Below are 27,086 nucleotides of genomic sequence, written 5' to 3' on the forward strand. Positions count from 1 at the left end.
TCACTGGCTCAGTGGAGCTAACCCCCTCGTGTACACATTTTTTTAGATTATGATGCAGGTACGGAGGAGCCGAAAGCTGTGTTAGAGGAACATGGCAATGGGTGTCCTTGTGACGATTGTGCCTACGGGCCGTGAGAATTCAAGGGACTTGTTCCCCTTTTGTTTATTTTAGGGCGTAGGCCCATGTATAAACATTTACTGTTATACCTTTGTTGATAGTTATTAGATGGTAATGGAAAATGGATTAATTACAGTATTTATCATCTAAGCTTTGATCATCTTGTAACTATTTCATGTTATACGCTTCTGCAAAACTGTTGATCTTTTGGAATGTAATATTTCCCTTTCCGCACTCTGATATTATATTGTTTTAATATTGGTTATGACTGTGCGTTGGGACACTGTGTCAGTGATCCTGACAGCTTAGTAGGATGACACGTGTCGTCCTAGTCACCCCTTATAATGCATTTTATCCCTTGTTTGGGATGGGGGCGTGACAGCATGTGGTGTGGTGATTCATAGACCATAAGTTTTTTTTGGGTAAGAATTCATGGACCATAAGTTCATGTGTTCATTATTGTCCACAACAAAGTCCGAACCTTACATTTTTGTCCTCCATTTCAATCCACAATGGCCTATCATTCAATCACCCAAACGCTTTCTTAACGCACGGATATAATGCGTGCGTTGTAGGATGATGCACTTTGACAAATTGGTGTTGTTAATGAGCTTTGGGGCTTTCTAGAACGACTCAAGTGATTTTTTATTTTTTGGTTTACCCTAATCTAAGTTAGAAAAAGAAGGCTAAGATAAGCCAACAGTAACCTAATCAAGCGGTTGTTTGCTAGAAAGACTCTAGTTCGTCCTGAGTCCCGACTCCTGAGGGAGTTAAATGTAAACCGAAATCGAATCAAATTGAATCATTTAATAAATTGTTTGGTTTTGATTTAAAATATTTATATAATCCTTAAATTGTTTATATTTTTAATCTGATTAGATTGTTTACACTAAATCTTCACATTTTGGCAAATACACCTAGAATTTATGATAAATAGCCAAATATACAATCAGAAAAAGGGTTTAAATTCGATAAATCGTATAAGAATTGTTAACAAACCGTTTATGAGCATATTACCTCAAACTATACCATTTAAGACAAGGAAATCGTATCTTCTAACAACTGCAATTTTCTTTGTTGCAAGGCTCGAGTTTGTGATCATTTGAGACCCCCACCCCCCCTTTTTTGGTGCAATTTGAGAAACCCTTTAACACTATAGTAATTCCAGTTGATAGTAATTCTTTCCAAAGCTTTCTTTTTCTCATTTATTTAAGTACTAACCCAAGTACTTACGGATTAGATGTCCTGATTGGATCGAATGTATCAGTTGAGATCATCCAGGAGTAATCCAAATTTTAAGGTCACAGGATTATCAATGGAATGGGATTTGAATCGATTAAACCCTAACTTGATTTGACTGCGATTATGGAATGGTTCGTTTTGAAAATGTCTGCATTGACCCAAATCCCTCCTCACATTTAACTATTTAAGTCAGGTTGACTATTTATTTCTTGCCATTTCCAGCAATTCCACGTAATGAAGCTTATCTCTACAAAAGTTTTATTAAATTGTGATTATGTCTTTGGATTCCTCCCCTCCTTTTTTTTTTTTAATTCTTACTCTACATCTCCAACATATGTAATTAATTACCTGAATATTGTAATCTTTGGCTTCTTCACCAATTCATTACTGATAACTCCTTAATACCTTATCACTATTAATACTTGGGATCATTGTTATTCTTTTTCCATTTTTTGGTAAAAGGAATCCTTGTTATTCGATGGTGGGAAAAGTATATATTATAGGGAATATATTGTTTGAGCTGTTAGGCCGAACGGGGTGTACAAGCACTCTATGTGTCTCTCTACTCTATATGTCTCTCTATTTCGCATATAAAATGACCTTGTTGTCCTCCCATATATGATACTAATTCATTGCACTTTATTGACACACTTCTCTATACCACTTGCTCACATAATCATCTCCCTAAAATATAATATAGGCCTGTTTGATGAAAAGCTTACCTTACAAACCCTAATAATTAAAAGAGGGAAAAAAACTCTACACCCAGACATAGGAGTAAGAAATTATCACCTCACCCCGTGAAATAAAAAAATATATATCATCCATGTTTTTTTTTTGGTAGAAAAAAAATATCATCCATGTTGGTGCCCTGTTGTGCATACTCCCATTGGCCCCCGTGCTATTGTAGTGGTCGTGCGATTAGGTAGTGATCTCTTGCTTGTTTTTTATTATTTTTCGGGAAGAGGGCAATGTGGCCTTTGTTCCAACGTAGGGGCCAATGGGAGCGTGTGGAGAAGCATCAACATGGGTGGGATTTCTGCCTTTCATGGGGGTGGGGTAGGTAGTCAGTTTACATCCCTCTTTCTGGGCACAGTGCCACGCTATCTTTTAAGGTTATTTTTTCACTTTTTTTTTTTTCTTTCTCTCCAACCTCTCTTCCCCTACTTCTAGTACCATCATTGCCACTTCTATTTTTTTCTTTTGGGGGTGGGGGGGGAAATAGAAGTTTATTGAGGAATGAGACATAGTACTTCACGTACACAACAACTATGAAGCCAAGGAGTGGAATTAGGCCAAAATGTCAATTCACTCAAAGACAGGGCCTCCGGGGTACACAGTTAGCCTCCCTAGAAGCATAATGAAATTCAAAACTAATAAACTTGTTGGACATGAAAAAATGTCATGGATAATTGGTTCCATCTCAAAGGGGATGGACACGGCTGATCCTTGATTAGGTGGATGATTTTCGCTACAATTTGATTCAACTTGAATACTTGTAATGTTCTCTTGCAGCCCATGCGTCATACCCATTCGAATAGCCAAGGCTTCCCCAATCCCAACAGCTACGAAACATGCCGGCGAAGAAACTGCAAAGATTTGGACACCCAAAGAAGACCTTGCGATCACCCCGATGGCCCCTAGAGATGACTCTTGATCGTACGCCACATCACAATTAATTTTACATTACCCCACCTAAGGAGGAACCCAATAATGGGGGACTTCTTGTTGCATGGAAGGCGTCCTATGCATTGTGTTGGTTTGGTAGCCATTTGTGTCCAAAATTCCTCAAAAGCTCGTTGTGCTGCTCGAAATATGCCAACAGGAGACCAATCCTTCTTAAAAATGAAGTCATTCATGGCTGTCCAAAAGAACCAGCACATAAAAAAGCATAAGTACGTTTAGAGTCTCCTCGAATCTTCTTTTGTTTGGGAATGGAATACGGTCTCAATCTATCAACCATTACCGTAATTAAAATTTCCATTCTCCAGAGTAATGAAGGACAACAAGACTCCAAATCAAGATGCTCTTGCAAAAGGGCCATCTAATAAGGTGTGATAATTTGTTTCCATGGGGTTGCCGCACCGAAGACATACGGGATTGATCAACACTTGGTAGGAAGACATACCTTGGCCCGAAGCAAGTCCTTGGGCACAAGCCCTCCATACCAAAGATTTAATCTTTGGCCATGTCTTACACTGCCAGATTCTCTTCCACATAACCAAGGGAATGAGTGCGCCCACTCCCTGATACATGAATTTGAAGCTTGTCGAGCATGATGTGCATTTTTATGATTGATCAAAGTGTGGTATGCCAATTTTACCGAGAATATCTTACTTTTAACACCTCGCTAAATATGCCTATCTTGATTGGGGGGGAGGGGGAGAGACTCAAATTTATCTTGAGGATTTCTTTCCTATCAGCTGGATGAAAGAGTTGCTCAAGAATGTGTAGTTTCCATACCCAGTTTTGTTGGTCAATAAGATCAGACACCTTGAAAAATGTGTAGTCTGGTGGTCTTGGATAATGGACTCGAAAGTCGAAGTTGAGTAGGGATTCCAACTGTCTTCCCAAATGAGGATGTTTTCTCCATTGCCAATCTGCCATAAAAGGCCCTGTTGGAGAACCTTTTTGCCTTCTAGAATACTCAACCACACCTACAATGGCTAGTTATCGACACCCACTTGCAAAAAATCCTTCTTGGGAAAATAAAGAAATTAGGCCATAAGGAGTCCGGGGTTGACTACAATCGCCACGCCACTTTAGATAACAAAGCTCTATTATGGAGGAGAGGATCAGGTAGACCTAAACTGCCTCTCTCTTTTGATTGGGACAAGCACAACCAAGAAATCCAGGGAATCTAATGTTCCTCTTCTTTCTGGCCCCAAAAGAACTTAAACATAGTCTACCGCGTTTTGTCATGAAGAGAGGAAGGCAATTTAAAATGCGATCTGACAAAACTAGACATTGAGTTCACGATGGATTTTAGCATCACCTCACTACTGGCGTAGGACAAAAATTAGTGCTTCCACCCTTTAATTCTATTACAACATTAGATATAAGCTCTTGGAACACCTGGCTTTTATGCACTCCAATCTCAGTTAGAAGATCGAGGTATCTAGATGGGCCATCTCCATAAGGTATCTTCAAAATTCGGAAAAACCACTAGTTCACCCTTTGAGGAGTGTTAGGACTAAAAAAGAGGGAGAACTTCTGTAGGTTCGCGGTTTGGCCACTTGCCTTGCAATACAACTCCATACAATCCTTCAATTTAAAGATTTCATTCTACTTCACTTTCGAGAAGAGCAAGCTATCGTTTGCAAAGAGGAGATGAGTGATTGCCGACGCTCTATTTCACACTTTGACACATGATCTGATGAAGCTTTCTCAAGAATCTAACTGAGGCCCTAAGTGCATAGAATGAAAAAGAATGGGGAGAGGGGGTCCTCTTGCCGTATGCCCTTTAAAGGAATAATGTATCTCCTATTAGCTTCATTAATGAGAACATTCTAAGAAATTATTGATATGCATTCTATAACAAGGTTAACCCATCTAGAGCATAAGCTCAATTGTAGCGACATGCTTTTTACAAAAGCCCATTCTAATTGATCATATGCTTTCTACATATGGAGTTTAATGGTCACAAATTTTTTTCCTTTTTTTTTTTTTTTTTTTTTTTTTTTTTTGATGAAACAAAATTTTTCCCCTTTCTTTCACCTCTTTATGTAATTAAAGAACTAAAAAATAATTAAACAACTCATGAGCAACAAAAAGTAGGCTACACTGACCGCAATCCCCTCCCATTTCTCAAACTTCCTTTCATTTTTTAAGCTATAGTTTTCATACACGCATGATAAGGTATGAAATATCAGATTAGTTAATGACGGTTAAACATGGTTAACATGGTTAGATGTTAATATGGAGTTTTTTTTTGGGGTAAATTAGTGCTAATATGGAATTATAACCAAATTAATTGGAACTTATAGGGTCCACTTTACTGAGCCACAGACCACTGATCAGTCATACGATGAAACACCGCGGTGCCGCGTTACAAAAGGGCAGAAATCCCACCTAAAGAAAAGTTTCCAAACTTTTCTAGTCAGCGAACGTGAAAAACGAGAACGCTGCGACCAAACATTTATTTACACATAATATATATATATATATATATATATATATATATATATATATATATATTTGCAGCAACAAGAGCAATGGGAAGGCCAAGGAACGGAGGAGGGAACTGGGAATTTGGTTTCTGCTAATTGTAGTTGCCTATTTATATTTATCCTTCCGAGTTCCAAATCAAAAAAAAAGAGAGCAGGTTTTGGCGTTGGTTTTCCTTATTCTCCACCAAATGTATCGATGTTTTTGGGCGGAAGGACTTGAAGAAGTGAAATCAAGAGAAGGGCCAACGGCAATCCAATTTACACGACTCTCTACAGCTTGTCTCTGAATCCTTATCCAAAACTGCATAAATATCCTTCTTCTTCTCCTCTGCTTCTTAGACTGCTACCATATCTGAATCTCATCCTTAGGTTTCTTTTTTATACTTCTTATTCCCCCGTATTTTCTCTTATCTAGATTTCTTCGCTAAATTCAGCGGCTGGTATTCTTCTAGGGTTTTACTTGTTCCTGCTTTCTCCTTCCCTCAAAACCCTCGAATCATCGCTGTGCTTATCGCCCATAAAACTATCGATCGAATCGTGGGGTTCCCTCTTCTTCTCTTCTGCTGTTGCTTTTGCCCATATTTGCTCTTCTTCCCTCTCCTTTCTTATCTTCTTAACTTTTATGGCATTGATTTCGGCCTTGTGCGATATCTTACAAAGACCGACAATTGGGGACGTTTTCATGGAGCTGGTGATGTTTTTGGGTCCTCTGTCAATTGCGTTTCTTGTAGGGCTTGTAATAGGATGGTCGTGGAAGCCAAAATGGGCGACTTTGGGGAGAAATAAGCTGGATTGTTCGGTGTTAAAACCTTCTTCATTGTTACCATCGCCATCTTTTTTGCCTGGTTTGATGTCTCCCACGTCGTTTGGTTTTGTTTCTATACCAAAAAGTTTTAATTCCTTGAAGCCACAGTTGCCCAGTTGCATTTCATGGATCTCTGACGATGGGGTGGAGAAGGAAACCTCTGCGCCGGCAGCTGCAAGTCCCATCTGTAGGTATGTTGAATTTTTCTTCTATCCTCTGGTCAGTTTTGAAACTTGGTAAACATGAGAACTGTCAATTGTCTGTATATCTTCTGTCAGTCATTCATAAAACTGCCTTTGCGGTCCTATATTTAAAGAACTTTGATAAAACTTTGTTGATTTGGAGAAGAAAAAAAAAAAAGAAAGATATACAAGATTAAGAGAGTTAGCTTGCAATATCGGACTAAAATCTTCTCTAGTATTATATATTCCCCCACACCCAGGCACTGATTGGTTTTGCAATTTTGGTGATCCAGTTCGTTACAGATGGAAAGTGAAACATCGGTTGCCGTGACGGGGGAGGATCTAGAACATTTGTGTCAGCTTGTTGAGGTGAAAGACGGAGGTCCAGCATGGATACAGATGATGGATCGTTCAACCCCTAATATGAGCTATCAAGCTTGGCGGAGAGACCCTGAGGTAGATTTTCTCCTCTGCTAGTATTTTACTTCGATCTGATAGAGAAAATGTAGTGGCATGTCGAGTTCGAACATGTACTAAGATCTTTTGATAGGATTTCCTATAGTGTTTTTTCCCTCCTAAAGGAAATAAAAACCTTCTGCGATTTTCTGTTTTCTGACCTTTTTTTCATCAATTCATTATTCAATCTGCTAGACCGGCCCTCCACAATACCGCAGCAGAACAGTTTTTGAGGATGCTACACCGGAGTTGGTGAGGGACTTCTTCTGGGATGATGAGTTCCGAAGGAAGTGGGATGACATGCTTATACATTCTGCAACATTGGAGGAGTGCCCCACCACGGGAACTATGGTAGTTCATTGGATACGCAAGGTAAGAAGATTCACTTTTGTCCGCTTTATGGATGACTTGACTTGATTGCATCTGCTCACGCTCTCCAATTCTTCTGTTATACAGTTCCCCTTCTTCTGTAGTGATAGAGAATACACCATAGGACGCCGAATTTGGGAATCGGGGAGAACATATTACTGTGTCACAAAGGTATGGGAGTTAAAATAGAAATACTACTTCGACTGATAAACTAACCATGGGTTATGTTCTGTTAGCTGTTTTGCTGTAGTTGGTATAAAATAGAAATACTACTTTTGAAAGTAAATGTCGTGCCAGATCAATCTGCATGCTCTTTTAATTCTATTTGTTTCAGCTCAAACCATAATGTTTGGCGACCTGTTGCTTCGATGGAATGACAAACATAATTTTGGTCTTGGTATCTTATGGGAGAGCAAGCTTCAGCGCATGGAATTTTATTTGCATGTTAGATGGGGGGAGGGAGGGGAAGGGAACAGCATTTTAAATTGTCCCAGTTTGGTCATGTTATCTATCTTCTTGAGGAGCGGACTGTCTAATGGTCTTGTTAAATACCATACTGTTTGTTACATCTGAATTCAATTTCTTAGCCTGCTCTAAGAATTTAGGTTTAGTACTCAGAACAACCCACAGAGAGTTTCTACTTTTCATTTGAAGTCAGCTGGTTCCTTTTTCTTTCTCTGGGATGTTTATGTTTACTAAAAGCCTTTTATGTGTCTCACCATGTTGGTCAGCATCTTCTGGTTCTTTTGTTATAGTTTACACGTTGCTTTCCCACAGTTTATTGCACATGCACCATTTCTATAAAATCTGCCTATATAACATATGGTGAATTAACCTTGTTAGTTTACCTTACCACAATGAAGAAAAAAGAGAAGTAGAAAAATTTTCTTTGACCTAATTGCATTACATCTCCCTTTCTGTTTCAGGGAGTACCCTTTGCTTCTGTGCCGAGGCGTAACAAACCAAGACGTGTTGACCTCTACTATTCAAGTTGGTGCATTCGAGCTGGTAAATCAAATCTCCATTTTTCTTGTCTCTCTGTCTCCATGTTAGCCTTGTCTATCATACTGTATGATAAATGATATTATGTTAGTGTCTTTAGAAATTTCTGCATCCTATCAATGTCTTTTCTTTAGCCCCTGTTCTATATGTAATCTCTGGTTTAATAATATGAGGGAGATGGATTGATTAGGATTTATACTTGCAATCTCTCTCTCTCTCTCTAGGGGATCAGGTGCTTTCTGTCTTGCAGCTGGAAGGGGTTCCTGCTGCATGGCCATTTTTAGACTCAATGGATATGCCCTTGGATATATCACATGCCCATTTTTTTTTAGGGTTACGATCACATGTCCAATTTGATAGCGTGCTGCAATGATAAAAACTGTTGTATGTGGGGTATTTCCCCTTGTTTTTTCCATGATCTTTGTTTATAGAACACAAGAGAGTTTGTATAACAATTTTTAAGCATCCTCTTGACACATGGCATTATCGGATGGATGAAAATCAAGCAATGTTTGGATAATGATGGAGACTGCATGTTCACAAGTTTTTGGGGCCCAACAGACACTCCACATGGCATGAAACATTTTAAGTTTAAATTGAAGAATTTTATATTATTTAGATTTTTCTTGTTTGTTCATTAATTGCATATCATTGTTTACCTATTTTTAGGAATCCAATATTTGTGGACAGTTTTTAGTTTTTATTGAACAGTGTATCTTAGGCATGTAGAATAGAGATAAGCAATGCTTTTGAAAGAAGACCAGTGCTGGTATCATTGAAAGGGCTGTAGTTGGCAATCTGGATGATCTGACCACCTGTGCAACCTGGTATATTCTGTGAGGAGCATTTTTTATTAATGGCCCAAACGGTTGGACCTTTGTCTAATTCTTAATAGTCCTTTAGAACATAATTGGGAAAATACAATAAGGTGGGAAAAACTTCAAATTTTTATGGAAGATTCCGATCATTAAGGATATATTTCATTTTAGTAATCTAATGAAAGAATCTGATTTGGCTAACCTTTTCTGAAAAATTCATTTGACTGAGAGCTGAAATCCTGTAGTTATTTTCATGTTAAAAAATCTCAAGTAAAGCCTACCCCCTCTCTCCTCCACCCCCCCCCCCCCCAAAAAAAAAGTCAATAACCAAAATGTCTGTTGAAATCTAAAGTATTTTAGCTATCGGTTTCTTGCATGTGAAGATGAGCAAATTTTAGCGGCCATCTTGTTGTAGGAGCAACGCTTGATGTTTAGATAGTGTTGGTTGTGTTCGCCCATATTCTATCTTCCCTTCTAGTGTCACTGTTTAGTCTGTTTTGTTCCAAGTTTAATGAAATATCACTCTTTCTGGCGAACCCCCTCCCGGCAAAGTAAATAAATCATACTAAATTGTGTCTGTGGTGTACATGAACCAGTGGAATCAAAGAGCGGGGGTGGCCATCTGACTGCCTGTGAGGTGCTACTCTTCCATCATGAAGACATGGGCATTCCATGGGAAATTGCGAAGCTTGGTGTTCGACAGGGTATGTGGGGAGCTGTGAAGAAGATTGAACCAGGCTTATGTGCCTACCAGAGAAGTAGGGCATCAGGGGCACCAATCTCCCGGTGTGCTTTCATGGCACAGATAAACACCAAGGTCAAGGCAGAGTACCTGAGATCATTAGAGACCAACAATGGTTCTTCAGAGGTTGAAAACTTGGATTTGTCTGATGAGAAACCTAAGGGAAAGAACATCCCCAAGCTCCTGGTTGTAGGTGGGGCTGTCATACTTGCTTGTAGTCTTGACAGGGGCTTGTTGACCAAGGCAGTTATATTTGGAGTAGCCAGAAGATTTGCAAACATTGGGAGGAGGTTGTGACCACCCCTGCCTTACTCATCTGGGAGAAAACTGGGATGAATACCATGGGGTGAAAGCCAATCAGTGGCATATATGCTGGAATGGATCAGATCTCAGATTTCATTTTTTATCAATTAGATAAAAAAAAAAAAAAAGAGAAATATTCCCCAGAATTTAGTGTACCCGTCCAATTCGGGTGAGGGGAGAAGATGTATGGTTAGCCTTAACCCACCAGAGTAAGTATATGTTTGTATTCCATAGAAATAGATATTGTCAACCATGGATGAAAGGGTCCAATGCCCAGATGAATAAGGGGCAGATCCAATTTTGAATTTTCTTCTCTTTGCTTTGCCATCCATTATTAACCTTTATTTGATGCACCTTTTTTCCTGCCTGCTGGACATATGTTTTGTAGTTTTGACTCCTACATCAAAACATAGTTACATATGCTTTGTAACCAGCTGGGAAAAAAAAAAAAGAAAGAAAAAAGGTCAAACATACAAACCACATTTTTGGGGTGTTGGTCCTTGCAACCATCCATGTGTTAGTCCTGATTAAAACGTGCACCATCTTTTTAGTTTTTCTTTTGGTAATCAAAAAATGTGGGCGGCTGTGCCCTTGTACTGAACTTCTCAACATGGGCCCAATCTCTTTGAATATTTCCTTGAATACCTTTTAAAATGGAAAAGTGAACGATAAAACTGAGGTTGCCACATGACCAGTACATGCATCTAGATGTTTTGATTGGACCAAATCAATCTTTTTGCATAGCCACATTCCTATGACTACTATCTTATATTTTTTGGGTGAAATCTGACTACTTTCTTATTGTGATCCTATGACTATTTATCTTGTTGGATTTCTCTGAAAGAGATGAATCCTAACCAAGGTCAAGATGAATTCTCGTCAACCTATCACCACAAATTGATAACAATATAACATTATAAAGGACATTCTGATATCATTTAATGACACCCTCTGGCCCATTTTGGTCTGTTCTAAATTGTTTGTTTACCACTCAAATAATTGTTTTTGATAAACACAGTACTGTAGTTCGAACTAAAAAAAAAAAACAATGAGAACAAAAATATTTGGATGGAGATAAATAGGTTTGAAATTCTTAAATCATTTTTTTAATACATTCACTCTAGAATGGAGGAAATTTTTTTTTTTTTTGGGTAAAAGAATGGAAGAACTATTGTTAAGAATTGTTTTATGTTCAAAGTTCCATTTTTCCATTTGTCTCAGCTTAAATTTGACATGTGCACAGAGGACCTAAAACTCACCCCATCTACAAAATTTGGGTCCCATCATACTTGCCACGCTCCAAAATGTTGGGTCAACTAGATAAGCGTATCTAGTAAGATCGACCAAATATATTTTGCCCATGTAATTAAATTTATTGTAAACATTTGATGACATTACTAAATTAATTTACAACTGTATTTCTTCTGTAGTATACCTTCTTCTTCTTCTTCTTCCCACTTCCAATTTCTATAGATCCAACCAATTTAGATTCAAATTGGATTGGACTCGATGGAGACCGATCGGACCATGTTCAATTCTGAATTTGTGAACCTTGATCCAACCACTTTCGTCATCCTCCATTTGTTTACGGACTTTGCTAGCAACAAAAAGTTTGTGAGGATCATAACTCCTTTTTTCAATGAAGTCATCCTATATAATTTAGGGAAAAAGATTTGCACATCAGTCCAAAAATGAAATTGCAAATCCCTCACATATCACTCTGTTCATGTGATGAGGTGATATGTCATAAATGTCCCTCTCCCATTGTCAAATTCCAAAGGGATTTACTCTTTTTATTTTTTTTGCTTTTTAAGTAAGAAAAGGAGGTTTACTCATTTGCCCAAAACCGCACTCAGAAATGTAGGGAACCGTATCCCCAACTAACTAACCACGTGACATACATGGGTGAGTTAAGCATTTTCATTTGTTAATTGCTTCGTTATAGAATAAATTGAATATAGAAAGATCAGAAACACATGCAATAATTCCCTGGTAAGGATTTAAAAATGGATTTTTATCCGTTCCAATACTGGAGGTATTGCTGTGTGCATCGTGCGGTGCAGCAGTGGACATGTGTACACAATGAACCCACTGTGTACACATGTCCGCTGCTGCGCCGCACGATGGCACAGCAGCACTACAGTGCACAACAGCGAACAAAAAAACCTCACATGAACAGTTCAAACGCCACCGACACACTCATAACCTAGATTAATCAATCATCCCCAATATTATATTACAATAAAAAATATTAAAAAATATTTATTACAAAAAAAAGGTTAAAAAATGGGAAATAGTTTTCTGTGGAAGCGAAGGGTACATTAGCATATCCTATTTCTTTCTATTTTTCTTCCTATGGAATGACCTCTTTGCTCCCTTATGTTCCACAGTACTAAACTGCTTCATCCGCTTAATGCTGTGTTTGGAAACAGAAAAGAAAAAAAAAATATTGAGACAAGAACCATAATGATGCAATGATAGAATTATGTTTCTATCTCTCTCCTCAAATTAAATTTTTTTAATTTTATTTCTTCTCTTCTCTTCTCTTCTCTTCTGGGCATCCATAAAAAACAATTCAATTCACTTATCTGTTTCCGAATTCTGAAACCATGGCAGGATGACAACAGGGAGCCACAAAAACAAAATTTTGATACACATTCATATTGCTGGTGCTGGAAATGTAAACTCACACAACTCACAATCCTTGCCGGATTTTCTAATCAGAACCTTTTGGCTCATTCGTCAGAACAATAGCAGGGACTAGAGAGAGAACAAATATAACCAAAAAAAATCTGTAGAACAGCAAAAATAAATAAGGAACAAACCCAACTTATGTAAGGAGAGCCAACTCAGAACCAGACAAAAAAATTAGCTTTGAAGCACGGGAACATCCATCACTAAGGTCATCCTAACTATACGTGGAAGATTGACAGCTAAGCCCCTCACACCTGAGCAGTGCCTTCTGTGAATTTAGGATCCTCGCATCTGTACTTCCCATCAGGGCCAATTCCAAAACCCTTTGGGTCCGCAAACACATTCTCCAGCAGTTGGCTGCGAGGTGGAAGAGGGCTTGCATCTGCAAACTCTACGGCATCCTCAATCAATTCATCAATCTTCTTATCTATGGCCTTCAACTCCGCCTCACTGGCCAGATTGTTTGCAGTCATGTATTTCTTCAGAGCCATAATGGGGTCTCTTGCAGCATAGCGAGCCTTCTCAGCTGCCAGTACAGACAAAAGTTGAGGTTGAGAAATTATCCAGAAATTCTTATCAAGGAAACATAAACGCAGAGAAATTATCCATCATCTAACTTACATAGAGAATAATCAAAATAAAGTAGAACACTGATCTATGAATCAAAATTAACAATACGCCCAAAGACATGCAATGTTAAATTGAGCCGCTGTGATTACAATTAGAACTTAAGAAGTATTTTACAGAACAAACAAGTTCCAACATCTGTCTATAAGAACTACAGAGGGAAGTTCCTTATTTTTAAATTCAAATATTATGCTCTATGAACTTTACCATATACCTGCAGACCCATGATGATAAATTGCATCCTGTCACATGATATCAAATTCAGAGTTTCACTTAACGTCCCAATTTCGCTATTTTGTTAGTCCAGATGCCGCTCTTGTAGCAAGCTCTGTTAGGGCAGCTATAGTAGCTATAGTTGCACCAGTTGGTTAGTAACAACCTACCCCTTCGGCTAACATCATCAATGGGAAACAGTATGAGATAAAAGTTTTATCTTAGCCAACGACCCACATGGATGCCAGAGGACTATTATGTAGCCCAAACTTAAGTTACTTTACCAGATAAAAATTCTAACAAATTTCTATGCAAATTGGATGCGATGGTAGCAACTCGGATGTATGCACTTGGTAGTAAGATGATTCTGGAAGTACTTGAAAGTGGTAAAATATTTTGTTCAAGAATCTATGGTCCTCCAGAATGAAACCTAATTATCATATAGCATTAAAACATTTATTCAACAGCCCGACTGGATATTGAGAATAAACAGAGGAGTTTGCAGTTGGAAATCTTGAACTTTCAAAACTAAACTTATAGCTGCAATCCCCACACTGGAAAAGGGTTCTTAATTTATTTGGGGAGGGTGGGGAAGAAAAAGATAGAAGAATTTAGATGCTGAGGTCACATGAAACCACAAATAGTATCTTCCAGTATAACTTTAAGGAGAAAAGAAACAAAACAGTCTCAACACCAGAAACCCCCAAATTATAAAACCCAAAGACTGTTAGTGAACGCCAAGAAGATATCTTGAAAAAGTAAACAAACAACAAAGTCTGTAAAAACCAGAAAACAACAGAGTAAGGGTGTATGCAATGGTGCACAGTGATGAATTTTTCCACTTCCATCTATGAGGAAACAGAACAGAAACTTGGAGAACGGATACAAATACAAACAAGTATACTTTTGAGAAGGTATCTTTGGATGTGCTCGAGTTCACCCTAAGGAACAAAACACTCCAATCCGCAAACTCTCCAACCAACCATCTCAATTGGAATTCAAGTAAGCATTCCACAATCCACCAATCAATCTGTGTTATAGTAACCTCATACCAGACACTTCGAATTTTGGAAGAATAAAAACTTCCTGAAAGGAATGAAGTCGCTAAATTCATCACCGCAACCACAAAATGAATCGCATTCCCATTGGTCAAGCACAAATTCCTACAACCCCTGAGTATTACCCAAGTTCAATCGCAGAACAAATCGACGGGAGAAACAAAATATTTATGTATCTAAAACCGAAACATGGGAATGATATCATAGTAAGCATATTTGAAGAATAGAGAATAAGAAAGAAGCTCACCAGGGTCGCGGAGCTCATCGGGATCAGCCAACGAGTGTCCTCTAAATCTATAGGTCTCACACTCTACCAAAGTCGGTCCTTCGCCTCTTCGAGCCCTAGTGATGGCCTCCTTGGCCACTTCCCTCACCTTCAAAACATCCATCCCATCCACATGCACCCCAGGCATCCCGAAAGCAGGTCCCTTCTTCCAAATCTCAGGATCTGAGGTGGCCCTCAGGTGCGACATCCCAATTGCCCACAAATTATTCTCGACGACGAACACAATAGGCAACTTCCACAAGGCCGCCATGTTCAAGCACTCGAAGAACTGCCCATTGTTACAGGTTCCATCACCGAAGAAGGCCAACGTCACATGATCGCAGTCAGCCTGTTTTAGAACCTCCCTCTTATACTTGGAAGTGAAAGCAGCCCCTGTAGCGACCGGAATTCCTTCGCCAATGAAGGCGAAGCCGCCGAGAAGGTTATGATCCTTGGAGAACATATGCATGGACCCACCCTGGCCTCGACAGCACCCAGTGGCCTTGCCGAAGAGTTCACTCATCACGGAGCGCGCCGGGACACCTTTGCTGAGGGCGTGAACGTGATCACGGTACGTACTGCACACGGAATCCTCCTTCTTCAAGAGCTTGATGAATCCCGTCGACACGGCTTCTTGGCCGTTGTAGAGGTGAACGAAGCCGAACATTTTACCTCTGTAGTACATCTGAGCGCACATGTCCTCGAAAGCTCTACCCAAAACCATGTCTTCGTAAAGCTCCAGACCTTCCTCCTTGGTGATCAGCTGCAGCAAAAGGGCAGGAATGAAAAGATTTTAGAGTTAGGGTTTGCAGATCCGCAAGAAATAAAATTTGGAAGCCAACAAAGGAGGAACTAGGGGGGGTTCAGGAAGATTGAAATTTGGGGTGTGCTTTCTGTAAGTAAGATAACAGAATGATACCAGATTTGCTAGAGAGGAATTGGATTTGAGCTTCTTCTCCTTGACGACATCGGAGACCGCAACAACGGCAGATCGACGTTGAGAAGAGGAAGAGGGCTTGAGGGAATTGAAGCGGAGTTTGTGGGTTGAGCCGAGGAAGGAAGAGTTGGATTTGAGGGGCTCTAAGACGGGGTTTTCTGGGAATCTGGTGGTGGTTGTGGGCAGAGGGAGTGGCTGGAGGATCTTAATTGCCGATAAAGCTGAAGACATTGCAGTAGTTGCACAGATCCACTCCTAGCTTTTATCTCTCTTGCTTCTCCGTCAAAATCTGATTGTGCTTTCTTTGAAATTGGGATTGAAAACTGATCAAACAGATACAGAAAATTTGTGAGGAGCAGAGCAAAGAAGAGGAAGCAGTAGAAAATATAGAGAGACGCAGGGCGGAGAAACCCAGGAGGTTGGGCTTAGTAAAGACCGCCTGGCAGTTGAGATTTAGGTGTGGCGATGAGACATTGAGACCTGAGACCAAGAGGGGAGAGGGGGGGAGGGTTTTTCTAGAAATTGAGACTCGGTTCGGGCCAATCGGCCGAGCCGTTCTTGATTTCTGCCATCCTTGTAGCGGCCAAGCCACACTCAGTTTATATGGTTGAGGCGGAATCTGAGCGATTGTGGCCGATTCTTGACTGATTTCAAGTATTCTGGGATGGATGGATACTGATTCCTTGTTTTGAAACCTTGGCTGGCCCAATCCAGAAGACTACAACTCTTATCAATTAGAATAGAACGATATGGCCCGATCTGATCTTGAGATTTGGGCGGTCCAACCGAGTAGATTGATCCAGGAAGCAACCCACTAATATCGGCAAGGATTGGTCTAGGCCGATACTAATCCGATCCAAGATTACGAACCATGCATCCAACTATGTTTACAAGGTTGTAGAAAGTGGAATCGGGCCCAATATCGAGTTTGGAATCCAAATCGATTCAATTCACCTTGTATCGACTGATTACCTTACAATCAACCCGCTTTTCTGGATCGGATTAAGAACAAATAATTAAACAAAATTTTAAAAAAGAAAATTTCATATTTCCTCTTGACATATGAGCATGAAACCTTATAGTAACTAATAAGGGTGTATCGAACAGGATTGCAGAGAAATTACTGTTGGGGTTTTGGTGTCTTGATTTATGATGATGAACTGTTGTGTGGAGCCTCCAGGGGCCAGTAAATTTTGGTAAATTTCCTGTATAGGGTTTCTCTATAAATCTGTAGCGAGAGTTCTTTCTCTGTATTACAAATCTGAGAGAAGTGTGAGGAACGAGCAACTGTAACCTTATTCTCCACTGATAGTGAAACAAATCTAATCTCACTATAGACGTAGGCAACCTTGCCGAACCACGTTGCACTTTGTGCACATTGTGTGATTGTTTTTGCGATTTCCATTTTTCTCAGCATCGTGTTAGGTTTAACAATTACTTGATTATAATTTCATAGGTTCTCTTTGCTATTTGGTTTTGATTTGAATCGAAAAAACCAACTATCTTAAATCGATAGGAAATGGTAAAACTGAATCGAATAAAAACCAGTAAAATCGGACTAAATAAACTTAAATCTCTATACTGTCTTATGTCGAAGCAAATGCTAGTTATGTGTTTCTAAGGAACTGTATTTCTAGTATGACTTTTTATGATGTTAGAATGTATAGTAAGAGAATCTGTAATATATATTGAGATGGTAAGTTTCAGTTATTCTATATTTATTGGGTCTTGTTCTAAAATTAGGTGTAAAAGGAATTGAATTAAAGAGTACAAAGGTGAAATCGAATGTGAACCAACACTACAAAGTGCATGTAAATCAAATGTGAACTACAATTAAACAAATTACAAATCAGAATTGCAAACAGTTTTCTAAATCCGACGCTACAAATCGCATGCAAATAGATGTGAACGAGATAACAAAAACTGAATAAGAACCAGACCCAATACAAACAATTGTGATTTTGATTGACTCTTATCCATATCAGTTTTGATTTGCACATTGTCAAAATATAAATCGAACCAAAATCAAACCGAAACTAGACCGATTGACACCTAGTGAACTGAGTATGACCTTTTAGGGTTCCCAAGCCTCAGCCTAGGTTTGAGCCTGATGTCGGGCGAGCTCAATCCACTAGGCTCAAATCTAGACATAGCTGGGCCGGGCTTGAATTTTAAGAGAAACCACAAATCCACGGTTTCAAGTGTTAATAGTGAAACAACCCTCCCTTTTCTTTTTTCTTTTTTTTTTTTTTTTGTGGGGTGGGGTGGGGTGGGGTGGGGTCCGGGCTGACCTCTGTTACTAAGTGCTCCATACCTACCCTGAGGCAATCGCTGGATGAGCAACCTACCGCTTGTACAACCCCCGCTAACCAAACCAGGATTTAATTCAATTTTAAATGTTTAAACATGGTTTAATGGCCACAAGTTGTACGATGGGGACAATGCCCCTAGGCATGACACAGCCTCGCTGGTACCTAAAATGCAAAAACAAGCAAGGTTTTACCATCGTCTATTGATCAACTAGTTAGGATCGATCAGTAATGCTCGCATCGCACACAATGCATCTCTGGTGTGGGGCCCGTGTCCAGTCGCACCCCGGATCACCTCCCGTACCTAGAATGACTTGTGGGATGTTACCTCTAACAATGTAATCAAGTGGGGCCCACTTAATACCATTTGCATTAGAGAATGGGCTTCAAGAATGCATTCTCCATAGTGCACGATCCGTGATCATTTTGGAAGGGGAATCTCTAGTGATGTCATACCTACCGATGCCGAGGCAATAGTGTGGGCCGTGCTTGCAGAGCATTGCTTGATGCTTGATTGTTCTCCCAAAAAAACTTTTTTGGGCCGGGGGGGCCGGTGTTTTCCCCGCCCTCTTCACAACCGTGATGACAACTAGTACAACCCCTTAACCAAACCAGGATTTAATTCAATTTTAAATGTTTAAACATGGTTTAATGGCCACAAGTTGTACGAGGACAATGCCCTAGGCATGACACAGGCCTCGATGGTACCCAAATGCAAAATCAATCAACCACTGCGGGGAACCTAGCCTTGTCTTTGTCTCGGACTTACCCCAAGGTGCGAAACACCCTTTTCGAGCCTTTAGTATAAACCCTAACATAAAACTCATTAATTCAGCCCTATGCCTACACTTGGAGCAATGGGTTGATTGCCGCTGGTCCATTGGATAGACCAGTCCAATCAACCAGTACAGCTCATGGTTGAGTAACATGACCCTAACCCATGCAATTACCTAAAATAGTACCTAGGCACTTTTGGGGTCTAAAATCCTCAAACTCCTTTTGATTTTGGGCCACAGCAGCCTACTGGTCCATTGGATAGACCAATGCCAATCGACCACTGCTGTTGTCATGGCAGTTTTGTGTCCTGCTTTGGTCTGGAGGCTAAACCAAGGTTACCCCTAGACTCTTAGGGTATATTGGCATGTATTAATGTAATTGTTCTAATTTAAATGCTTAGGCTTTGATTGTTTGCCCGGCGATGCGTATCCGTGCACTATTGCGGACCAGCAATCTTTGGATCCGACAGAGTATAATCAAGGTGAGTGGATATTGGATCATCCTTGTAGGTGTAACCCTGTGAACATATCGAAGATAGCGAAATTACTTTTATTATTAATATTTGTGTTACATTATTGTTATTTGCTTTTGGACATTGGAATTACAGATGTAACTGCAAACTGTGGTTATGAACATGTTGATAAAATAATTGATGAATCAAATGCATGCTATGTGAACTGTTAGATTAGATGCCGTAATAGGCGGCTTGAAAATGAAAGGTATGGTGAGCCGTAGTATGGGCTGCGGGAGCATCGTATATTTCATACTAGAAAATGAGGTTTGTGGTAGCCCGTAGAATGGGATACGATTGACACCACTAACCTCATATTTATCATGTAGATCATTGGGCTAGGCGAACATACCCTTATGCTACAACCCTTCCCAACAGGGGTGCATGTGTTGGGTGATCATGGCCTCCTGAATGCTGAGGGCAGCAGAAGCCGGGTCAGGTTGTCATGGTTATCTTGGGGTCTGTCAAGGGAGGGAGTCGGTGCTCCCGGACTAGCATGGGTTCCACCCGCAGTGATTGAGGTGGCAACCAAATAACGGAAGAGAAACGACTGAGGTTGTCGCTCGAGTCATTACAAGTAGCATATACCTAGTGACTTAGTTATGATGTTAGGTGGACTAGAGTAATAAAATTGAACCCAGCATGTAGATTGATGATGATGATGGTTGTACCTGCTTGTATGATTTATTATTCATTTGCTGGGCTCAGTGGAGCTTATCCCTCGTGGATTGTTTCTTTTTAGATGATTTGTAGGTACCGATTCACTTACCAATGTGTGGCGAAGCGGTTGATGAAGCTGTAGAACGTCCGTATTTTGCTGCCCCGTGAAGATGCTTGTAGCTTTATTTGCTTTCATCCTTTCGGAAGCGTAATCTTTTTGTGTACTGTACTTTTGAACATAAATGGATATGTATATGGTATAACATAGGTATTTACTGTAATTAATATAATCTATCTTTTGGATAGTTTTTCTTTTATCTTCCATTGCACTCTGATATTCATTTATTATCTTTTACCATCATTGTGTGGTTTGTGACATGTAAATACTGCTTCTGGATCCTTAGGGATTGGCGGATGTGGTTCGACATCTGGGTCACCCGCCCGACCCGCCTAGGGGGTGGTTTGGGGTGTGACAATAGCAGTGCAAAACTAACATAGGTTATAGATATTATATATTTATGTTATTCTCTACTCTCTACACTTTATATTTTTATGGTAGGCTTATATATATTTATGGGCAAGAGATCTCTACTTGATCGCATGATCTCTACACAAGCGTGTGGACCAATGGATGAGCACACTTAGGTATCTACCCAGGAGCAGAGGCGTCATCTCACTGTGCCCTATGAGAGGCCTAGGAAACACCATTTAAGTAGAGATCTTTTTCCTTAGATTTATATATCAAAGCCATATAGAATCGGATATTGGATCATATCAGTCTTCCAATTCCTCAGTTCCTAGTTCAAAGTTCTTCTCTTCTCTTATCCCTTTTATTTGTAAAAAATTATAGAAGATTAAATTGCAAGTTGCAACCCTTTCTAAGAGTATACAACTCAAAACACTTAGTAAATTATTTGATGCTTTGTAGATCCCAAAATATTCTAATCTGGTTCATCCAAGAGTCCGTTTTGTCCTGCATTTTGTTCGATAGTATTGATGTTTAACTGGATGTCAAGATCTAGAAATCAGCTGAGTTTGATTTGTTGCCTCCCATAGTTTCCTTGACAGAGATTCGGATGAAAACAAAGAGTCACGTGAGACCCAGAAAAGACTTGGATCGAGTTTTGTCGTTTTTAACATAGGAGGAGTTTTGAAGACTCTTGATTAGGTTTTTGTTTTTTTTTCACGCAAAACCTACGCAGTGTTTGATATGCATTCTAGAGTGTTAAAAACTCTATTTGGTATGCATTCTATTCTCAAATCCTTGGAACGCAATCTAGAATGCAGCCCATTCTGGAATGTGACTTTTTTCCCATTCTGTGTTCTCACTCTCTAGATGAAGTCACGATCGGGGCAAGCTCTCCCGCAAACATAACCGACGATCGGGGCCGTGGTCTCAGTGTGAACTAAAGATCCTATATTTGATCTATAAGGAATCTTTGATCTCTCGTTTCCATCTCCCTCGTCCTCTTCGTTGTTGGATTTGGAATCAGAGCTCGTGGTACTATAATGGTCGCTCCATTCGCTGCAATGAACTTCTTCTTCTTCCTCTCTCTCTCTCTTTGTTTCTTCAACCTTTTCCTCGTTGTTGTCGAGGTAGTGGTGATCGTCTTCTTCGTGTTTTGGTTGGCGGTAGAAGTCAGAACTGAGACGGTAGGGAGGGTAGAAGTTCTCCTAGTTCCAAACTGATGATGTCTAAGAGACTCTGAAGCTCCTCTCTCTCCCTTATCCAATGCTCGCTGAGAGATTCAAGCGAATGGCTTTGGATCTCAACGCATTGGCACATTTTACTTCTAAAACCATAGCTAAAAAGTCTCAGTTACCCTTCCAAACCCATCCTAAAAGCTAGAGAATGATCATTGGAGGTGTTTTTTTTTTCTTGGTCTCAAATCATGGATTTCAGATCATCATGAGAAATGGAGACCTAGAGAAAGAAGCATTAAGGACTTCTCAATCTACAAGGGTGCTCTTGGGACTGACTGCCTTCTTACTCCTTAAGTCTTCCAATTAGTCACAAAGAACAGAAACAATGTCAACCTCTGCTCTGATATTGTCAAGGCTTGCCACTCCGCTTCCATAGTTCTGCGCACTCTCTCTCTTCTATATCTACAATATAGTTCAATTGGGTTCTTATCTGGTGTGTGGATATCAGTATTGTGATCTTTACATGTGGGTGAGCCGGTGTGTTCACGGTACTTTTGCAGCGAAGCAGGCCCGCGATGAACGGTTTAGTTACTATTTAATCCAGTTCAAGGAGGTAATTCTTTAAATTGCTTTTTTTTTGTGTATCAACTTGTTTGTCTAATCATTACGGGTGTAAATGACTAGTCAAAATCTGTTTTCGTATCCATTTTTGTATCTGTGTAACATTATCTGAATTCATCCAAAAACTAAACGGATGCGGATACGGATAGACTATAACTATCCGAAAAGCTATTTTTACATGTAAACGGATAAAATATCCGATCTGTATCTGTGTCTGTATCCGTTTAGCATTATCCGAATCCGTCAGATAGCTAATCGAATGTGGATGCGGATATAGCACTATTCGAGCCGAATCCAATCCGTTTACAATCCTACTAATCATGGCGATGCATTCTTTAGTTTTTGGGAAAATTACACTTCAACCCCCTATGGTTTGTCCTAAATACAGTGCAAACTCCTGTGTTTCCAAATTATACACCCAGACCCTTGAGTTTAGGTTAGTTGTTACAGTCAACCCCACTCCGTTAGTTGTTGATGTGTTGGCCATTGGTACTTCAAAATGACACATATACCCCTAATGGAGTGTTAAAAACACCATCCACTTAAAGGTATCGGATGTATAATTTAGAAACACAGGGGTTATATTGTATTTAGGATAACCTTCGGAGGTTGTAGTGTAATTTACCCTTAATTTTTTTTTTTTTTAATTTGTTGCAGACTTTTATTGTATCGAGTTTTCTTGGCTTGAGTTTGATTGTATTTAGAGCAAAATCATTGCTCATGACTTGCTCGATGAAATGCTGGAAGGGAGGAATCTTAGGATTCTAAAATCAACAATGTATTTTAGTGCCAAAAATGTTCTGATTCTCACATATGAATGTATACATATCAAATACAGCTCTAATTTTCCAATTATGACTAGGTCAAAAAATATTTATTAAAAAACTAAGGGAAATGTTTTTATACACGACTGATATATACAGCCGTGATATGAAAACTTTCCCCACAAAATAAAAAAACAAAAACCAAAAAATGTTGAATGCTAGGCCTTCGAAACCCAGGGCAACCAAGAACCACTAGTTCTGCCTTTAAGGTTGCTTGGATGTTATTAAATGCAAGGCTTTAACCTTGGGTTTCTCGGTTTATTTTATATTTTTTTCTCTCTTCACACCTGACGTATCAGACAGTCATTGGCCAATGCAAAAGAAAAAATATCTCTCTACTTGCTAGCAGTAATCGAGAGAGAAACCCGGAACTAACAACAAAGTTAAATTCTATTAAAACTAGACGAGGAGAAAAATCCGGAAGGTAGAGACATCTATAAAAGGCTTTAGAGCGTTTGGGGGTAGGAGAAGGTCAGAACGTGAAAAAGCCAATAACCTAGCAGAAGTTCCCGGTGTCGGTTAGTGACGGCGGCCGAGATCCGGCGGGTTTTCGTCGGATTTCGTCCATTTCTCGGCGGCGTTTTAAGGTTCTGATCTCGAGTCTCCGATTGACGTGAATCAAGGTGTGAAATCGGACGGCTGAGATGAAGGGATTCGGAGCTCTCGTTGCATCGGTCATTGCCGCCTCTACCGTCGCTTTCTCTTCCCCTGGCGACCACGACGTCGCCGTTTCTCCCTATCGCGCCAATGAGGTATGCATTTGATTTTTCCATTTCCGTAATGTAAATGAGGATTTTGTTTTGAAGAACTTGTAATTTTCGTAGAGTATTTCTATAATTTCTCTTCACCATTCAAATCCCTCTGAATCCGTTGTCATAAAGGGGAGGAAAAAAAAAGGGTTCGTTCTTATTTGAATCGAAACTTTTGAAATTCGTTTCTCTTCCGACTCTTTTTTAAAGATCTCTCGTTGTAGTTTCTTTCAAAATTTGGCCTTAGAATCTATTCTAGTTCCTTGGCTTCATATCTGACATTTTAAGGTTGTTTTTTAATCATAGGGTTCTTTCTCGAACAATGACCGAGGGACTAATTCGGGCAAGGCTTCAGATAAGGGGAAATTCGTTCCTAGGTTTGACGGCTTGAGATTTATCGAGACTTTGGTGACGGCGCACAGATAACGGAAAGCGGAAGAAGGGAGGAGGGAAGGACTAAGGAGAGACAGAACATTTATGAGTCTTATTTCTGTTCACTTTTCTTGGGTTTTTAGCGAATGAGATATCTATCATGTCTAATCGGCCTTTCAGTTTTGATACAAAGTTGATTCATTGTGGCGTGATTTTTGTTTTTATTCTTTTAGTTTTGGCTTTATGCCTTGCAGTTTTGATCCAAAATTTGATTTACTATATGAAGAAAATTATGAATACTTATTACATCTTAAATAGAAAATGAGAGAAGTGAATCACAGACATACATTATGTTCATCCTTAAAGTTGAATTTTACTCCATCTGAGATTAGATTGGATTCATTGAACAGTAGGTGGTTGTTTTCCCCCTATATTGTGACATTTTCCTCTATTAGATTATTAAATTTAGAAGGAATTAGTGATTACTAATAATAGTATAAGTCCTATGGGCAGGAATTCTATTCATTCTAGATCTGCAAAGTAACAAGCAGTTTATTTATTGTTCCTGAACATTGATGTACAAACTGAACAGCAGATCAAGATCATCTCTGGGTTCTGCAGGCCTTCTGTGACATATGTCCAGAAGGGAACTGTGTAATATCATAATTCTTTACTTTATGAACAGAAAAGGAGTTATGAAAAGAAACTTCGACGCATGGATTATTTTCTTGAGAAAAGCATTGTTTGTTTCTCATTCATTGTATTGGTTTCAAAGCCCTGGAAGCACATTGTCAACCGTAGACAAAGGGCTCAAATGTGGATGCACATCATGCACTTCTCACCGCCGTTTCTGCGTACATAATTTCGTTTCTAACTAAGGTTTATGGGGGTTGTGAGTCTTAAGCTGTGTTTGGTACGGTTTTTTTTTTTAATGGTTTTCATTTTCGGATTAGATTCTGAATCTAAAATGTATTTTAAAACAGGAAAATAAAAAGTTGGGTTTTAAGAATGTGGGAAGATATTTCTTGGGTAGAGAATGTAGGAAGGTTTTGCAATTTGCAACATCCCAACATCAAATGCTAGTTTTTTAGTGAATGTTGGAGTAGTCTTTTCAATTAAAAAAAGGAGAAATTTACGAAACACCCCCTGAAAATGGGTCGAAACTCAGGTTATGTATCCCCTGAAATTTGAAAATACTCAAATCACCCCCTCTACACCAACGGTGTTAGTTTGCTGTTAGTTATTGGTGTAAAAAGACTATTTTACCCTTGTATTAAATCATTAGAATTAAATTTAAAATACTACCCTTTCCTTCATCTTCGACCTAAAATACCCCATTGCCTCTGCTTCGCTTAGGCAGCACCGCCGCTGCTTCCTCACACCTGCAACTCAATCCCGACAACCACCGGTCTGAATCAAGAATAGTGAGAAGCAACTGAGGAATGATACAAGACCTGGGATTGGTTCGGATGTCGAATCGGAGGGTGAAGGTGGAGCACATGTGTATGATGATGAAGAATCTGAGAAAGTGGGAGAGGAAGAAGAAGTAGTCGAACAAGCAGAGGAGGGGGACGGGGAATTTCCAGCGTGGCTGCAGGGTTCTTTCTAGCGGAAACCCTCTTTCGATTCAATTTATAAAACTCATTACAAATCAGAAATCAAGGTTTATTTCAACTGAAACTTGAAACGTAAGAGATCTATGTGTTACGAATCTACCTAAAAGCGTAGATCGAGTTTTATAAATTGAATCAAAAACTTGAAACCTTTGTAATCGAGTTTTATAAATTTCTCTTAGGGATGGGCAATAACAATATCAGAAATCAAGTTTTATTTCAAGGAAATATGACTAAAACTACTTATAGCGGTAGGTTTAGATTCAAATTTGAAAGTGGTTTTGAAACCCACTATTCCAGCCAGCTTTGGAGCTTCGGTTCAGTAGGATGGGTTGTCCAAAGGTACGGCCTCAACCCCCTAAATCTGAGTAGAAACAGAGGATCAAGGGAGATTGATCCAACTTTGTGGCTGTCGGTGTTACATGGAAAACAAAGTAACAGTGTAGGTTTAATAGAAACAGAAATAAAAAAGAGAAAAGGGAAGAAGAAGAAGAAATAAAGAGAACAGAAGAGAAACGTTACCTGGGATGGGAGAGAGAATATCAGAGAGAAGATAGAGAAGAGGAACGGAGAGTATGCTCCCGCCGGTGCAATCGATCAGGAACGGAGACAGAGAAGATGAAAGGAGCAGGGGTAATATTGAGATTTGGCTGTACAGGATTTTCCCTTCAAGCTGGTTCGTTGAATTTTCACCTTTCTCCATGAGGTACGCCGACAGCGGCAGCGGCGGCGGCGGTGGTGCAAATAGAGTTCCAGGAAAAGGGTGGGGTATTTTAGGTTGAAGATGAAGGAAGGGTAGTATTGCAAGCATTCTTTGAGATCATTTGGAAATGTTGGAGATTCAAGTCATGTAATTTACAAAGAGTGGTTGCTTGATAGGATACAAAATTTCACAATGGAAGTGATGAGTCATATAAATACCCTCCAATTTGGCTCTTCTCCAGCCGTGGCAGGAGCTGGATGATCTAGCCTAGCAAAAACACCCAAAAACAGAGGATCACTTGGG

At 39.6% G+C, this 27,086-nt stretch overlaps 2 protein-coding genes across 3 annotated transcripts; one reads left to right on the plus strand and one right to left on the minus strand.

Moving 5' to 3' along the window:
• The first annotated feature begins 6,125 nt into the window (after positions 1-6,125).
• LOC122645002 lies at positions 6,126-10,220 on the plus strand. The gene is made up of 6 exons (XM_043838359.1): positions 6,126-6,525; positions 6,810-6,972; positions 7,168-7,344; positions 7,429-7,512; positions 8,268-8,349; positions 9,758-10,220. Exons 1-6 carry the CDS (start codon positions 6,152-6,154, stop codon positions 10,198-10,200), a joined length of 1,323 nt encoding a protein of 440 aa, XP_043694294.1. The 5' UTR covers positions 6,126-6,151; the 3' UTR covers positions 10,201-10,220.
• Positions 10,221-12,894: 2,674 nt separating this feature from the next.
• LOC122638916 (pyruvate dehydrogenase E1 component subunit alpha-3, chloroplastic-like) lies at positions 12,895-16,479 on the minus strand. 2 transcript variants are annotated; one of them, XM_043831772.1, is made up of 3 exons: positions 15,983-16,479; positions 15,046-15,823; positions 12,895-13,426 (listed from the first exon to the last, which is right to left on the minus strand). In XM_043831772.1, the coding sequence occupies exons 1-3, from the start codon at positions 16,229-16,231 to the stop codon at positions 13,149-13,151; spliced, it is 1,305 nt and encodes a 434-aa protein (XP_043687707.1). In that variant the 5' UTR covers positions 16,232-16,479; the 3' UTR covers positions 12,895-13,148. The 2 variants fall into 2 exon arrangements, with proteins under 2 accessions (XP_043687707.1, XP_043687704.1); XM_043831769.1 differs by having other exon boundaries at positions 15,046-15,826.
• Positions 16,480-27,086: the final 10,607 nt, after the last annotated feature.

The sequence above is a fragment of the Telopea speciosissima genome, chromosome 1 (genome assembly GCF_018873765.1).
Source record: "Telopea speciosissima isolate NSW1024214 ecotype Mountain lineage chromosome 1, Tspe_v1, whole genome shotgun sequence".
Taxonomy (NCBI): domain Eukaryota; kingdom Viridiplantae; phylum Streptophyta; class Magnoliopsida; order Proteales; family Proteaceae; genus Telopea; species Telopea speciosissima.